This window comes from Heptranchias perlo, chromosome 10, assembly GCF_035084215.1.
Source record: "Heptranchias perlo isolate sHepPer1 chromosome 10, sHepPer1.hap1, whole genome shotgun sequence".
Classification (NCBI taxonomy): Eukaryota; Metazoa; Chordata; class Chondrichthyes; order Hexanchiformes; family Hexanchidae; genus Heptranchias; species Heptranchias perlo.
In genome coordinates this window covers 2,634,407-2,652,185 of record NC_090334.1, presented here as the reverse complement: position 1 = coordinate 2,652,185, position 17,779 = coordinate 2,634,407, and the positions used below count along the sequence as shown (strand labels likewise).

The window sequence follows — 17,779 nt, the reverse complement described above, 5'->3', positions numbered from 1 at the left end:
GAAGTTGCCCCGATTTAACGATGATTTCATACTTGTGTCACTTTCACTGTGCTTTGCTATTCTCAGATTAATTGTATGTGGTGGTGTTTGTGAATTTCCACAGGATTATCTCAGCACTTGGTTTCAGACTACAAGCAACTTGTCGAACTTTTGGAGGAAGGGATTGCAAATAGGTATTGATCATCACATGGATTTTTCCTCTGGCTTAGTGTTTGTTGCAAATTTGCTGTAAACAATTGGTTTGTAGTATTTTTTAAATTTCAACCCGGTGTTCTATTTAGTATTTAATTCACTGGAAACAGGAATGAATTTGTTACTGATATTTGTTCTGAATGAGAAATTCCACAGCAACATTTGATCATAGAATCATACAGCATAGAAGAAGGCCATTCGGCCCATCGTGCCTGTGCCGGTTCTTTGAAAGAACTATCCAATTAGTCTCACTCCCCCGTTCTTTCCCCAAAGCCCTGCTAATTTTCCCCTTCAAGTATTTATCCAATTCCCTTTTGAAAGTTATTGTTGAATCTACTTCCACCGCCCTTTCAGGCCATGCATTCTGGATCATAACAACTCGCTGCATTAAAAAGAAATTCTCATCATATCGCCTCTGGTTCTATTGCTATTTACCTTAAATCCATGTCCTCTGGTTACCTGCCAGTGAGAACAGTTTCTCCCTTTTTTCTACTCTATCAAAACCCGATATAATTTTGAGCACCTCTATTAAATCTCTCTCTAACCTTCTATGCTCGAAGGAGAACAATCTGAGCTTCTCTAGTCTCTCCACATAACTGAATTTAAAATCATTTGAAACTTCAATCATCTTAAACTGAAACCGAATTGTAGGTGTATGTCAAACAACAGTGACCTTGATGGTAGATTCCTCTTCTTTCACTTCCTAACTCCCAGGAAACTGAAGGTTCTCTTCTGTTGATGTGGGATTGCTGGTCGATCAGGGTTGAAGTGAAGATCCGTATCGTCGTTGAGTGCTTTTTTTTTCTTTCGCGGTATCCCGTTGGGTCTGATGGAGGTCCACATTCTGCTCTTGCCTCCAATGGCCATTCAGTGAGGCCAAGCAAATCAAGTCCTGAACGTCATCAGAGAAAGGGAGCATGCCCCCTTTATATTGCCATGTGCCCAGGCCACTGATTGCTGATCTTCATGAACTAATGGATGGAATTGCAGAATATCATCCCCAAAACATTGGTAAAACTCCCAGAAAAACCTGTAACCCTACAAAATAAAAACAGAATTTTGACTTATTCAGTCGTCACGGATAAAACCATGTCATAAAAACAGAATTTACTTTAGTCACTGTCAGTGGCCCTGATAATGTGCCACTGATGCCAGGAATACATGTGTTTCTACATTGATGGTACATTATAGAGCATTATAACAGCACTGTTAGTCCTACATCATAAAACCTCCCCCAGTACTTGAGTAACAGGTGCCAGTTCTCTGCTCATTGGAAAAGTCAGAAAGGTCGAATGTTGGTTAATCATCTCAGTGCAGTAGTGGGAAGCCATTTTGAAGATGTTAACTTGATAGTGCTCTGTGTTGTGCTTGGCCTGTTCCAAGTCTAACCTGAAGGATGCTTCACGCCAAGAGGGAAGTGGAGGGGGAAGGAAGGTAAAAGATATGTTCTCACATCTCATTTCTTGCTACCATTGAGCCACAGCTCCCACTATACTGTCCATATATTATTCCTGGCTGAAGGGGTGAACAGCCTCTCTGGGTTCAGAGGACATATTCCATGGTGCAGTGCTCCGGAGCTCCAGCAAGTTGTGCCACTGGACTGCCCATCAGGCTGGGACGCTGGACTCAATTAAGAAACAGATAGTTGCTATAATAGGAGGACGTTAGGGTTGATATCAAATTGCCTAACGGCCTTCTTAATCCAAGCCTGCCTTGTGATTTCATAAAATGTGGTTTTTCTCCTTCCTCTTCTAAAGACCCTTGCTGGGGAATGGTAGTGGAGGTGTCAGCGGCCCTCCAATCTCTGGCCCGCCCAAGAACTTGCTCTTCACATGTGAGCGATGGCAGGCTATTTTGACAAGCTGAACCGAGCCTGATCCTATCCAATCCCAACACCCAAGTGTGCACAATCCAACGGTCACTCGATAGTAATCGGGAGTGGAAACCTTGTCTGATTCGCTGTCTCCAGCTCGGGCCCTGATACCAGTTACAGCAGACTCTGCCCCCACCCTGTCTGAGGTCAGACATCTCGGCACAGACCAGGGATCAAACCTATGACTTGCCTGGTCCGTGTGATTCAGTACCACGTCATATTGTGTATTCACTCACTGAATCATTTGGGACTCCTTTAAACTGTCCTCAAGCTTCCTTTTTTTGGTTCAGTATCATACTGAAATCTATGGCAATCTCACATCACAAACATGCCAAATGAATAAAATACTTACTGATGTTGCACATTGTTTTCTAATATACAGGAAGTGTTTTTTTACATGTCAGGGACTTAGAGAGGGTGCAGAGGAGATTTATTAGTGTGGTGCCAGGGATGAGGGACTTCAGTTATGTGGAAAGATTGGAGAAGCTGGGGTTGTTCTCCTTATAGCGGAGAAGGTTAAGGGGAGGTTTAATAGAGGTTCAAAATCATGAAGGGTTTTGATAAAGTAGATGGGGAGAAACTGTTTCAAGTGGCAGAAGGGTCGGTAACCAGCGACACAGTTTAAAATAATTGGCAGAAGAACCAGAGGGGAGAGGAGAATTTTTTTTACGCTGTGAGTTGTTCTGATCTGGAATGTGTTCCCTGAAGGGGTGGTGGAAGCAGATTCAGTAGTAACTTTCAAAAGGGAATTGGATAAATACTTGAAGGGAAAAAATTTGCTGGTCGTTGGGGAAGAGCAAGGGAGTGGGACTAATTGGATAGCTCTTTCAAAGAGCCGGCACAGGCACGATGGGCCAAGTGGCCGCCTCCTGTGCTGTTTGATTCTATGCTTCTATGAAATGGTCTTGCATGTCCTTTGGAATTTATTTTAAATGATCTAAGATTCAAAACAAATTCCTATTAGAAGCCAGAAAAGGTTGATATCTAATGTTGCTTTTATTTTAAATTAAATTAAGTTCCTTTTCATCCATTTGTTGTGTGCTTCTGTTTTAGAATCACTGCTGCTACCCACATTCATGATGCCAGCAGCCGTTCCCATGCTATCTTTACCATCCGTTATACTCAGGTTCGCAAAATGTTCTATTTATTGTGTTTCAATCTGTCTGCTTTAATTTATTCTCTCAGCAGTTTACGTAACAAACTGATTCAAAAGCAAGTACGGCTGCTCAAATATTATCCCTTCAGCAACTATTGTTACCTTGTTCTTGTTTCAAATTGTGCCCCTTCAGGCCATTGGACTGAGATTGTGTTAGCAGACTGCTCCTCACACACGAGAAACACTCTTAACAAGAACTTGTTTCTATGTAATAAACTATTCATTGTTAAATCACCATTCAAGTCCAAAATCGGTCACAGAAAACTATAATTACACCTTTACTGTGTATTGTATTTGACAGCCTTGTGTTTAGGAACATAGGAAGAGGAGGAGGCCATTCAGCCCCTCGAGCCTATTCCGCCATTCAGTTAGATCATGGCTGATCTGTAGCTTAACTCCACTTACCCGCCTTTGTTCCAGATCCCTTAGCATCCTCATCTAACAAAAATCTATCAATCTCAGTTGTGAAATTTTCAATTGACCACGAGCTTCAACAGCTTTTTGAGGGAGAGTTCCAGATTTCCACTCCCCTTTGTGTGAAGAAGTGCTTCCTGACATCACCCCTGAGCGGCCAAGCTCTAATTTTAAGATTATGCCCCCTTGTTATGGATTCCCCCACCAGAGGAAAATGTTTCTCTCTATATAGCCTATCAAATCCTTTAATCATATTAAACACCTCGATTAGATCATCCCTTAATCTTCTATATTCAAGGGATTACAAGCCTAGTCCATACAACCTGTCCTCATAATTTAACCCTTTTAGACCCAGTATTGTTCTGGTGAACCTGTGCTGCACCCCCTCCAATAGGCACAGGGCCAGTGATTGTACTCAAATGAGGCTGGAGGGGGTGTACCCAGCCCTCCTGGTTCCCTTTCTGCTGTACCTGCCCACAGGGCACCCAAAACTAGGGTGTCCCCAGGAAAGCTGGAAGTGGCGCCGGCACCCTCCGCAGACTCTGATTTTCCTCTCCCTCCTTGTGGGGAAATGCCTGACTTGCACTGGTTTGCTCCCTATACATCCCTGCCAAGATCAGGAACTTGCTATGTGGTGATCACAGGTTACTCATGTTCTATCACCCTCTGACCCCACGTGGCTAGGCTCCCTGTCACCTCTATATACTTGTCTCATCATTTAAAAAGCACATTTTCACTTTTTTCAAACCTTTATTTATGAACGAGAAAATCAATAACTGATTCTTGCTTTTGTTACTTTACAAAAACCTATACTTTGGTAATTTGTTTGTTCTATTGTCACTAATCATTAGGTCCCAAATCTATGCTCATACCCACTCTAGGGGCATCTCCCACTGGTGGCATCAGTGCTACCTCTTAATTGTCACCAGGAAAAGGTGGTGAGTGGTGTGTAAAAAGGGATTCTTTCCACCTCTGGGTTGGTTTTCCTTTCTTTATTCCCTTGTTGCAGCAACCAAACGGGAACTTGTTGACCCCAGTACAAATCCTGCTTGAGATGGGGATTGAAGTTCTGTTCTGGTGGAGAGTGAAATGTTCTAATATTCTGTTAAAAATAAAGTAAAATGCATGGTATGTTATGCTTGTGGGTTGCAATTTATCAACAATCTTGCACTATTGCTCACCTTTAGGCCTTCAGTAAAGGTGTATGTGTTAAAAATGATAAAATGATTCTATAGGGTAGATATGGAGAAACTGTTTCCTCTGGTGGGAGAGTCCAGAACAAGGAGGCATAATCTTAAAATTAGAACTAGACTGTTTAGGGGTGAAATCAGGAAGCATTTCTTCACACAAAGGGGAGTGAAAATCTTGAGCACTCTCTTTTTTCCCCCTCCCCCACCCCAAAAACGCTGTAGAGGCTGGGGGTCAATTGGAACTTTCAAGACTGAGATTGATAGATTTTTATTAGGCAAGGGTATTAAGGGATATGGAGCATAGGCGGAGTTAAGATAAGTGGAGTTAAGATACAGATCAGCCATGATCTAATTGAATGGTGGAACAGGCTCGAGGGGCTGAATGGCCTATTCCTGTTCCTTTGTATGCATTTCCTTTGCACTGATACATTTGCAAATCTGTATGGCAAATATGACCAAGTTAAAAAAAAATTGAAGATACAGGAAGAAGTTACAAAGTGTAACTTTTAACTTCCACTCTAAATATTAAGTGAATGTATTTGATAATGTACATTAATATAGTTCCCTTTCTGTATTTTAGGCAATATTGGAGAATAACCTTCCATCAGAGATAGTTAGCAAAATCAACCTTGTTGATTTGGCAGGCAGGTGAGTCCTTGGGAATTTTGTATTTTACAAAAGATGAATAATATAATAATCCTCATCACTTTGAGTCCCAGCACTGATTAACATTTGCACAAATGGTGACCCATGCAGCAGATGGACTGTGAGGTGGAATGGTCGATCCTATCTGTTTGTAAGTGGGTTGAGGAGCAAACCAGATCTGAATATGGCATTGGTCTATCTTGGCCTCTTATTGTGCTTGTCATGGAATTGCCTTAGTGTCGGCAGTTTAAATGCTCTGTCGGCAGCATTAATCACACGTGCAGGAGCTGCGGCTGGAATGGTCATTGTAATGGTTGAAGCAAGAACTTTCTAAAGGTTAAAGGAAACTAAGGGAGATAGATCAAAAGAAAGTCATTTTCTTGAATGAATGATTTAAGAAAGTGTTAACTTAAAAAGCCCACTTAGACCTGCAAGTCTGTACCTCCAGAGCATGCCCTGTCAATTCACTTAAACTCAAGAAGGAGGCTAAAAGTCATAGGTAAACCTTCAAATAAAGTAACATTCTACTTGACCCTGAAGATAACTGAGCAAAACTCGCACACATTAACCCAACCTTACAGCCCATATTTAGAACTCTAACCAGTTACAATTCACAGACGTCTCAGAGTAACTGATGATCGTGTTTCTCCTTCAGGACTGTTTACCAGTGCACCGCAGGCAAACACTTGCGGCACAATCTGGTCACTTTTTCCAAAGCAATCCAGTAGATTTTTGTGGATAACACTAGATCACTCTCTAACCCTACCCCCTGCACTCCAGCTCCCATCTCAAACAAAGTGCAGTGCTGCTGAAACGTCTGTATCCTGGAGCTGGGGTCCACAAAGTAACCGTCAGACATTTGAGGTAGATGAGAAAGAAAGACAGTCGGGTGAGAGTCAAAACATTTACACACTTATTTTGCGTATTGTAAAATAACTTCTCTGTCAAAAGGATACAAAGCTAAATAAATAACGTTTAACTATATTCAAGTGTCTGAAGGGCAGAACGATTACTAATGATGCATTGTCGGACGTCTGGAGTATTACGCTTCACAATAGGCCATCCTCATCATCGGGTGAATGTGGAATCAAACATTCCTTAGTCCACAGTTCTGACAAACAAACATGAGTACACAGTGAAAGTTTTAATAATAAAGCAATGTAATTATGCCCTCTACTGGCTTAGCTACAACGTGAAAAAATACTAAGGAATTGTTCAGTACGAGTCACAAAGGACTCTGTTTATTTCTCTTTAACTCAATTGATGTTTTACAGTGAGAGAGCAGATCCAAATTACTGCAAGGACAGGATCACAGAAGGATCAAATATTAACAAATCGCTGGTTACTCTGGGAATAGTCATCTCCACTTTAGGTGAGATGTTGCAGCAAACCTTTAAATCTATCATTTTCAGGTACTTGTACTCTAACACTTCTTAAAATTAGAACTACTTGTGATTTTATATTAAGATTTTTACCATAAGTATATGGTCAAAAAGAAGAAAGAGAATATTCTTGAAAGAAAATGGAAGAAAGAACTTGGATTTATATAGCTTCTCTCACAACCTCAGGAAGTCCCAAATTGCTTTACAGCCAATGACATACTTTTGAAGTGTAGTCACTGTTGTAATGTAGGAAATGTGGCAGCCAATTTGTGCACAGCAAGGTTCCATAGACAGCAATGTGATTATGACCTGTTTTTAGGTGTTGCTTGAGGGATAAATATTGGCCAGGACAGCAGGGAGAGCTCCCCTGCTCTTCTTCAAATAGTGCCGTATTTTACATCCACCTGAGAGGGCAGTTTAATGTCTCATTTGAAAGACGGCACCTTCGACAGTGCAGCACTCCCTCAGAACTGCACTGAAATGTCAGCCTGGATTATGTGCTCAAGCCTCTGGAGTGGGACCTTCTGACTCAGAGGCGAGAGTGCTACCACTGAGCCACAGCTGACACCTTGGCAGTGCATCATCTCAGTGCGTCGTGGGATGGTTGGATATCCAGGATTTCCCACACAACAAATTCTCAGCCTGATCCCTGGATGAGGGAATGAGGTGAGTGGGGGACAAGATATTTCCCCAGAGGTGATGGGGAAAATCTGAGCTCCTCAGGCCACACTCCTGTACCTCCAGTCGGCTGATGACCAAGTAGAAACCTGACCAGAGTTTGTCTGCAAGCTCTTGTTTAGGGAGAGTGCATAATCACAAAGAGACTGAGAAAAGTAGAACTTAAGCCTGAATAGGAAGAAGCCGGCATTTTCCGTAGTTACACATTGTTGTTTGAACCTTTTTCTGCTGACAAGAGCTTGCCAATTGTTTCATTTTTTTCAGCAACCTCTGGATTGCATAAGTACTAACAGTTGGTTTGTACTGTCCATCATCCAACTTTAGAACAATGAAAACAAATTTCACATTGATGTGCTAAATAAAACTAGAGAGAGAAATATTCAGATACCAATTAGCAACATGTTGTCACTTTAAGAACTTCCAACTCTGAAGGGATTTTAAGACACTATAATAATCCCTTCTTTGTGCTAATAATTCAACACACCATTCTGTTTTCTTAATGTGAACCTTTTCGTAGAGTGAAATGTTATGAATAAGAACTGGTGGTTATTTTTGCTAAAAAGAAAGCTGCAAACTAGAATTTTGAAGATTAATATATGTTTGGTTTTGAATTAAAGCTGCTGCAGGCTGACAAAACTGGATGCTGCATCTTCAGTAATACACAACTGTATAGTGACTCAACCAAGACATAAACCCATTAAAGGAAGGAGGGTGGAGTATAACAACTGCCATTTGCATAGAAAGAAAAAGAAAGACTTGAATTTATATAGCACCTTTCACGACCTCAGGACATCACAAAATGCTTTACAGCCAATTAAGAACTTTTTTTTGAAGTGTAGTCACTGTTGTAATGTAGGAAATGCAGCAGCAATTTGTGCACAGCAAGATCCCACAAACAGGCTTTTGAGGGAGTAAGTAGCAAGGTGAAGTAATTTTGGAAGAGAATTTCAGGGGATAGGGGTTGAAAGATTGGCACTCGATGGTGGAGTAAGTACTCATCAGAATCAGCAAAACATAATCTGCTGACATAAATGAAGTCCGAAACTAGAGTCTTAAACTTAAACAACGCCAATTACATAGGTATGAGGGGCGAGTGGGCTGAGGTAGATTGGGAAATTAGATTAAAGGATATGACGACAAAGATAAGCAATGGCAAACATTTAAAGAAATATTTCAAAATTCTCAACGAATATCCATTCAGTTGAGAAATGTGATCCATCCGTGGCTAACTAAAGAAGTTACAGATAGTATTCGATTAAAAGAAGAGGATTATAATGTTGCCAAGAATAGTAATAAGCCTGAGGATTGGGAGAGTTTTAGAAACCAGCAACGGATGACCAAAAAATTGATGATAAGGGAGAAAATAGAATATGAAAGTAAACTAGCAAGTAATATAAAAATGGATTGTAAGAGCTTCTACAAGTATGTAAAAAGGAAGAGATTAGCAAAAGTAAACGTGGGTCCCTTGGGGGCTGAGACAGGAGAAATTATAATGGTGAATAAGGAAATGGCAGAGACATTAAACAAATATTTTGTATCAGTCTTCACAGTAGAAGACACTAAAAACATACCAGAAATAGTGGGGAACCAAGGGGCTAATGGGAGTGAGGAACTTAAAGTAATTAATATCAGTAGAGAAAAAGTACTTGAGAAACTAATGGGACTAAAAGCTGATAAATCCCTTGGACCTGACGGCCTACATCCTAGGGCTCTAAAAGAGTTAGTGGATGCATTGGTTGTGATCTTCCAAAATTCCCTAGATTTTCGAACGGTCCCAGCAGATTGGAAGGTAACAAATGTAACAGCACTATTCAAGAAAGGAGGGAGAGAGAAAACAGGGAACTATAGGCCAGTTAGCCTGACATCAGTCGTCGGGAAAATGCTGGAACCCATTATTAAGGAAGTGGCAACACGGCATTTAGAAAATCATAATATGATTAGGCAGTTTATGGTTTTATGAAAGGGAAATAGTGTTTGATAAATTTATTAGAGTTTTTTGGGGATGTAACTAGCAGGGTAGATAAAGGTGAACCAGTGGATGTAGTATATTTGGATTTTCAAAAGGCATTCGATAAGGTGCCACATAAAAGGTTGTTGCACAAGATAAGGGCTCATGGGGTTGGGGTAACATATTAGCATGGATAGAGGATTGGTTAACGGACAGAAAACAGAGAGTAGGGATAAACGGGTCATTTCAGGTTGGCAGGCTGTTACTAGTGGGGTGCCACAGGGATCGGTGCTTGGGCCTCAGCTATTTACAATCTATATTAATGACTTAGATGAAGGGACCGAGTGTAATGTATCCAAGTTTGCTGACGATAGAAAGGTTGGTGGGAAAGTAAGCTGTGAGGAGGACACAAAGAGTCTGCAAAGGGATATAGACAGGTTTAGTGAGTGGGCAAGAAGGTGGCAGATGGAGTATAATGTGGGGAAATGTGAGGTTATTCACTTTGGTAGGAAGAATAGAAAAACAGAATATTTTTTAAATGGTGAGAAACTATTAAATGTTGGTGTTCAGAAAGATTTGGGTGTCGTCGTACAAGAAACACAAAAAGTTAGCATGCAGTACAGTCAGCAATTAGAAAGGCAAATAGCATGTTGGCCTTTATTGCAAGGGGATTGGAGTACAAGAGTAAGGAAGTCTTACTACTATTGTACCGGGCTTTGGTGAGACCCCACCTGGAGGACTGTGTACATTTTTGGTCTCCTTGTCTAAGGAAGGATATACTTGCCTTAGAGGCAGTGCAATGAAGGTTCACTGGATTGATTCCAGGGATGAGAGGGTTGTCCTATGAGAAGAGATTGAGTAGAATGGGCCTATACTCTCTGAAGTTTAGAAAAATGAGAGGTGATCCCATTGAAACATATAAGATTCTGAGGGGGCTTAATAGGGTCGATGCTGAGAGATTGTGTCCCTTGGCTGAAGAGTCTAGAACTAGGGGACTTTGTCTCAGGATGAGGGGTCAGCCATTTAAGACTGAGATGAGGAGGAATTTCTTCATTCAGAGGGTTGTGAATTTTTGGAATTCTCTACCCCAGAGGGCTGTGGATGCTGAGTCATTGAGTATATTCAAGGCTGAGATCGATAGATTTCTGGACTGTAAGGGTAATCAAGGGATATGGGGATTGCGCAGGAAAGTGGAGTTGAGGTCGAAGATCTTATTGAATGGCGGAGCAGGCTCGAGAGGCCGTACGGCCTACTCCTCTTATTTCTTATGTTCTAATGTTCTTAAAGCTATGCTTCAAATGACATAATTTGCTCACCTGCATGTAATCGCTCAGGAGCGAAAGGGTTGCAATCTTTTCTCTGATGCCTAATATCAGTGGAAAGAAACACTCCCACAATCTTTTTCCTGCTAATGTTTATTCACAGATGAACAAAACACAAGATAAGAACTTAATGGAAAAGATGTTGCAAATAGAAGTTATTGTCATCATTATTTGAAACCCAGTGAAAGAAGAGGGAGTCACATGGTGATGAATATTCACACCAACATACTGGATATCAACAAGAAGGGACATCGCCAATTTATTTAAATTCCAGGGGGTTAAGTTGAAACTAAAAATGAAGAGCCCAAATCATAACTCTTAATAACTATTTTCTACATGTGCACTGGTGAGACTCTCTCTTTGACATTAGGTTACTTTTGGTCTCATATTTTAAGGATATAATTTCAGCGTTTAATTGCACTGATGTGGTCAAACCCATCACAATATGTTGGTCTAGAATTTCCTCGAAATGGGTTACACCACAGTTGCCCCTTTTTAAAAAATTTTTAAAATTGCACCTCCCAATGGCCTGCAGTGGGAGTTACACATGGGTTTCCTGGGTCTGCTCATTTGCATTCTCATTGGTGGTCATTGGTGTAAAATGGGTGCAAGCAGTTGAACTACCTGGAAACTCCAGTGCAGTCTTTAAAAAGTCAGCTCTGCCTGCACTCTTTAGCAGTAGCCATGGGAGCTAACGGGTAAGGAAAGAGTGTTTGGCTCCTTCACTTTACTCTCTAATAACTTCACTGAATGCCTCAGCAATATTTGTTGTACAGAATTATGACTGTGCAGGTACAGCCTGGACCCAGAGGGCAGCAAGACATGGCACCAAGCCAGAGAAGAACAACACAGAGCTTCGCTGATTCAGACCTCCAAGTCCCCCTTCAGGACATTGGACACAGTCTCCTGTGTATGGGTATCAAATGGCGGAGCAGGCACGAGGAGCTGAACGGCCTACTCCTGTTCCTGTGTTCCTATAACAGTTTTTGGGTGCCACCCAGAAATGTAACTCATGCTGTCTGGATGGAGGTAGCATTGGCACTGTGCCAACTCTTTCAGACCCCCCTCCCCCGGACTGCACAACAATGCCAGAAAAGGTTCAACAATTACACCAGGGCTGGCAATGTAGCACACTGGGCACTCTCTCCTTTTCTTCCTTGTCCATCCTGGGCAGCAGCCCACTCTTCACCCTCTTAAAGCAACACTTCCACAACTAACCCTTCATGCTGCCCTCTGGTTAAAGGGACTCTGAAAATCTGCTGGCGGTCTGACCCTCCGAGAAGCAAGTCCAGGTGTGTGTCGGCAGAATAGCACAAAATAGACACTTGTAAAAAAAAATGTTTCCCAGCTGCAGAAATCTGTATTCAAAATGTCCAGACTCTTCGGTGTCAGTAACTCCTCACTTCTGCCTGTACTAGCTGATCCTGGACACTGCTGAGCCCCTGACCCTCAGCCTGAGCCTCCGCCTCCCTGCTGTCCCTCTGCACCCCCCCCCCCCCCCAGTCTGAGTCACCCAAAGTGCATTAGTAGCGCAAACCCATGAAACATGCAGCTGCTACGCCATTGACTCTTGCTCCAAAATATGTAGATGAGGCCAGCGAGAACTTGGCCAATGGATCGCAGGACGATTCAAAAAGCGTAAGGAAATTCCACGCAAGTGGGAATGATTTGCACCTGAATTTCCTCACTAAACAAAATGCCACGCACTGTTATACGCTGAAAACGGTGAGGAAGTTCACCCACATTGTGATTAAGCACAAACTGTCATTCTGACGTTAAGTTCTGACTGTTTAAATCACACCCTTATTTACAATTTGTTCAGAGACTGTTGGAAGAGGTGAAAGTGAGTAAGTCAAGTAAATTTTGAAGCAACTAATATCTTTAAGTCGTTACAAAGCAGTAATCTAATCAAGGGATTCAGATCACATCCAAGCAAGCGAGAATGATTTCCAACCACCTTCTCAACCTCTTGATTAGATTATTGCCTTGAAATAAGTTAACCGGTGGGGGTAATATAACTATCCAGGCTGTCATAGGGTCTCATTTGGTTTTCTGGCCATTTTCTGTGTCGTAGTTACCAGCGCACTCTGTTATGTGATGATTGCACTGAAGGATTAACTATGTTGTCACAGCTTATTTATCAAAAAATGTTTTATTACCATGAAATTCTGTGTCCAATAAACATTATAAACAAACAAAAGTTTGTTCCATCGAGAAGGTTTTGTTCTAACCTAAATAGAGACTTTAGATGTGAAATGTATATTTGTGTTTTAAATAGAAAATTACTTTCAATCGATACTGCTGGTGAGTCAGTGACTCAGTTGTCACCTCTGGATCAGGTGATGGATTCAAGCTCTACACCAGAGCTTCGATCCATGGTCTAGCATTCCAGTGCAGTACTGACCGAGAGCTGCATTGGCCATTCTTTAAGTGAGACAGAGGGCTGTGGATGCTAAGTCGTTAAGTATATTCAAGACTGAGATCGATAGATTTTTGGACTTCAAGGGATATGGGGATCGGGCAGGAAAGTGGAATTGAGGTTGACGATCAACCGTGATATTGAATGGTGGAGCAGGCTCGAGGGGCCGTATGGCCTACTCCTGCTCCTATTTCATAAACCAAGATCTTGTTCAGCATAGAATGGTAATCCTTGAAGAAAAGCAGAGAGTTTTTCCCTGTCCAGGCTGACATTCCTCCCTCAGCGAATATCACCCGAAACCAGATCAACTGCTCATTCATTTTGTCACTATTTGTGGGGGCAGAATGGCCGCTGCATTTTCCTGCATTAATAGTCACTGCATTCCAAAGTAATCTGTTGTGTGAGGCAGCAAAGTGCATTTAAGATGTTCTGACAACATGAGGTTTATTTTCTTCAATGTAAGAAAATCACAAGATGCTGATTCATGTTCAAGTAAATACACCTCAATTTGTGCATTTTGTTTTTAATTATGTAGCACAAAATTCCCAGATGTCCAGCAGCTGCCAGAGTATAAATAGTGTACTGAGTGAAGGAGACACTGGAAGCCATTCCAGCATATATTCGGGAAGCAGCAGACGCCATTGTTATATTCCTTACCGTGATTCTGTCCTCACTTGGCTTCTCAAGGACAGCCTTGGAGGGAACTCTAAAACCATCATGATTGCAAGTGAGTATCTTCGTCTTTTCAAAAAACAACTGATAACAAAATGAGCTTTTAATTTAATTGGCTAACAAGGTTTGAACAGTACATAATATTTCAAGAAATCCTCGGTGTGAAATCTTTTTATCTCCACTTTTGTATACAGTGAAACCTGTACAAATGGACACCTGCAAAAAACAGGCTCTTATTGACAGTCCCGAATAACTTTCATTGTAACAGATTAAAGGTGCACCTTGAAACCACGGACAATCGCAAATTGCGAACTACAGACAGCCTTCAATGCACCAAATCCATTTACAACTTGAAACATGGGGCACGTGGGTCAGCGCGAGGCATTAGCGGATGAAAGAAATGGCTTTTGTGGAATGGGGATTTCTTTACTCAGCATCAATAGAGGCTTTCCACCTGGATTGAATGTTTGAGCGGCTTTATACCCAGGAGTGAATGTTCGAATGGCTCTATCCCAGGGATTGAACGTTTACGCGGCTCTATCCCGGGGATTGAACGTTTACGCGGCTCTATCCCGGGGATTGAATATTTGCACCGCACTATGTTTGGGATTGAATATTTGCACCGCACTATGTTTGGGATTCAATGTTTACACGGCTCTAACCCGGGGATTGAATGCTTCCGCGCTCTATCCCAGGGATAGAGCAGTTTCTCTGCCACTATGGATGTTGGGTAAAGAATTCCCCATTCCCCAAAAGCTGGAAACTGCACCAGGCAACACCACATCTCACTCCACCAGTATATCAGGTACTGATAAGCTGCTAACAGCCCCCTGCCCACCCCCACAGCACGTCAAACATTAGCAGAAGCAGTACACGGAGGGATTTGGTCCCGGACTGAGGTCTACAGGAGATTAATCACCCACCCTCAATTTGGCTGGGATCTCCCAGGCATTCCAGCCCAACAGCAGCCACCTCGCCCTATGTAGGCTGCCAACGTAGCAGATCCCAGAATCAGCGCATCCCTCCCTCAATGGAAAAGGCCACCAGGATGGCAATGAACTGGGATACCCAACAAACAGAAAATGAACTGAAATCACATCCCGCTGGCAGGGCTCCAGAATTAGGCAAGATCCCAGGTGAGGGTGAAAAAAAGGAGCGCCGCAGGAGATACAGCCAATCCTGGGATATTTGGCTCATCTGGTTTACTGTATATACAACGACCATTTTGAAAATAAGGACACCTGCAAATAAAGGGCACCTGATGCAAGTCCCTTAGGTGTCCCTAATTTAAAGGTTTCATTGTATATTTAAAAAAAAAATTCCCCTCTCCAAGAGTTCTCCAAGCAATGCACCATTCCCCGGAGTTCCAAGGAGGGAGCTGCCAATGTTACTATGTTGGAGAATATCCCCACTCTCTGGGACAACCTGCCCTTGATGAGGCTGAGATTGGAAGCCAACATTAAGTGTCATCCTCCATCCCTCCCAAATACTGTATTGCACTACCTAACTGTTACATTCCTCTTTTTTTCCTTCCCTCCCCTTTCCTGCATTGTTTTCTCACCCTTGAATTACACACCATCTACATCCATGTGGGCCCTACCATTAGGAGTAGCCTGTTCCCATATAGTCCTAATGCCTCTCTTGGTCATCCAATAGTTCCAGTCCATTTCTCACGGCCCCCATCACACAACCAGCTAGCGTGCCTCCTCATCGTTCATGAATTCTGAATAAAATTGGAGGGAGCTAGTGGACATGCTTCACCAGGTCTTGTCCGGGCCACTAGGTGGAGTATATTACAATGTATCTCGGGTTGGAAGAATAGGCAAAACTGCTTTCACCCACAGGAGTTTCTCTTTTTTTGCCCAGTAACCTTGTGGTGTTGATGGTGATTGTGCAAAGTATGTCCAACATAGTCCAGTGCTTTTGTTAATTCATTCATGGAATGCGGGCATCGCTGGCGAGGCCGGCATTTATTGCCCATCCCTAATTGCCCTTGAGAAGGTGGTGGTGAGCCGCCTTCTTGAACCGCTGCAGTCTGTGTGGTGAAGGTTCTCCCACAATGCTGTTAGGTAGGGAGTTCCTGGATTTTGACCCAGTGACGATGAAGGAACGGCGATATATTTCCATGTCAGGATGGTGTGTGACTTGGAGGGGAAGGTGCAGGTGGTGTTGTTCCCATGTGCCTGCTGCCCTTGTCCTTCTGGGTGATAGAGGTCGCAGGTTTGGAGGTGCTGTCGAAGAAGCCTTGGGGAGTTGCTGCAGTGCATCCTGTGGATGGTACACACTTCAGCCATGGTGTGCTGGTGGTGGAGGGAGTGAATGTTTAAGTTAGTGGATGGTGTGCCAATCAAGCGGGCTGCTTTGTCCTGGATGGTGTCGAGCTTCTTGAGTATTGTTGGAGCTGCACTCATCCAAGCAACTGGAGAGTATTCCATCACACTCTTGACTTATGCCTTGAAGTTGGTGGAAAGGCTTGGGGAGTCGGGAGGTGAGTCATTCGCTGCAGAATACCCAGCCTCTGACCTGCTGTTGTAGCCACAGTATTGATGTGGCTGGTCCAGTTAAGTTTTTGGTCAATGGTGACCCCCAGGATGTTGATGGTCGGGGATTTGGCGATGGTAATGCTGTTGAATGTCACGAGGAGGTGATTAGACTCTGTCTTGTTGGAGATGGTCATTGCCTGGCACTTGTCTGGCGCAAATGTTACTTGTCACTTATCAGCCCAAGCCTGGATGTTGCCCAGGTCTTGCTGCATGCGGGTACGGACTGCTTCATTATCTGAGGGGTTGCAAATGGAACTGAACACTGTGCAATCATCAGCAAACATCCCCAATTCTGACCTGATGATGGAGGGAAGGTCATTGATGAAGCAGCTGAAGATGGTTTGGCCCAGGACACTGCCCTGAGGAACTCCTGCAGCCATGTCCTGGGGCTGAGATGATTGGCCTCCAACAACCACTACCATCTTCCTTTATGCTAGGTATGACTCCAGCCACTGGAGAGTTTTCCCCCTGATTCCCATTGACTTCAATTTTACTCGGGCTCCTTGGTGCCACACTCGGTTAAATGCTGCCTTGATGTCAAGGGCAGTGACTCTCACCTCACCTCTGGAATTCAGCTCTTTTGTCCATGTTTGGACCAAGGCTGTAATGAGGTCTGGAGCCGAGTGGTCCTGGCGGAACCCAAACTGAGCATTGGTGAGCAGGTTATTGGTGAGTAAGTGCCGCTTGATAGCACTGTCGACGACACCTTCCATCACTTTGCTGATGATTGAGAGTAGACTGATGGGGGGGTAATTGGCCGGATTGGATTTGTCCTGCTTTTTGTGTTCAGGACATACCTGGACAATATTCCACATTGTCGGGTAGATGCCAGTGTTTAGCTGTACTGGAACAGCTTGGCTAGAGGCGCGGCTAGTTCTGGAGCACAAGTCTTCAGGCACAAGCCAGGATATTGTCGGGGGCCCATAGCCTTTCCCCTATCCAGTGCACTCAGCTGTTTCTTGATATCACACAGAGTGAATAGAATTGGCTGAAGACTGGCTTCTGTGATGGTGGGGATATCAGGAGGAGGCCGAGTTTTTAATCCTGTGCTGATTTTGAATTCCCTATTCTGATTGAAGGCAGACATGTGGTGGTGGGTGGCTGCAGTGAGAACTAACAAAAAAAACACACAAACAAATAAATCTGTTGTCCCTGCTCGAACTTCACCCAAACACAATAACAGGAAGGAGTTAATCAGCCTGTATTAGCCCAGATTATTTGCACTTTTAGATTGTCAGCATCCTGTGAACTAGTGACAGGCAAGTGCTGATTTTGGCATCAAGTGACTGGGACTATTTCGCACTTGGCTCATGAAAAGAAGCACAAACATGTACTGGGACACTGT

The 17,779-nt window shown here is 43.0% G+C and overlaps 1 protein-coding gene across 1 annotated transcript in view; it reads left to right on the top strand.

Annotated features, from left to right (window-relative positions):
* LOC137326393 (stAR-related lipid transfer protein 9-like) overlaps positions 1-17,779 on the top strand; it is a gene marked incomplete at its 3' end in the record, with an annotated part of 232,894 nt that overhangs the window by 164,667 nt on the left and 50,448 nt on the right. Inside the window, exons 8-12 of the mRNA XM_067991435.1 lie at positions 104-173; positions 3,119-3,191; positions 5,406-5,473; positions 6,745-6,842; positions 13,755-13,946. Of these exons, the coding sequence (XP_067847536.1) occupies positions 104-173; positions 3,119-3,191; positions 5,406-5,473; positions 6,745-6,842; positions 13,755-13,946 (501 nt within the window). The remainder of the gene's footprint in view (positions 1-103; positions 174-3,118; positions 3,192-5,405; positions 5,474-6,744; positions 6,843-13,754; positions 13,947-17,779) is intronic.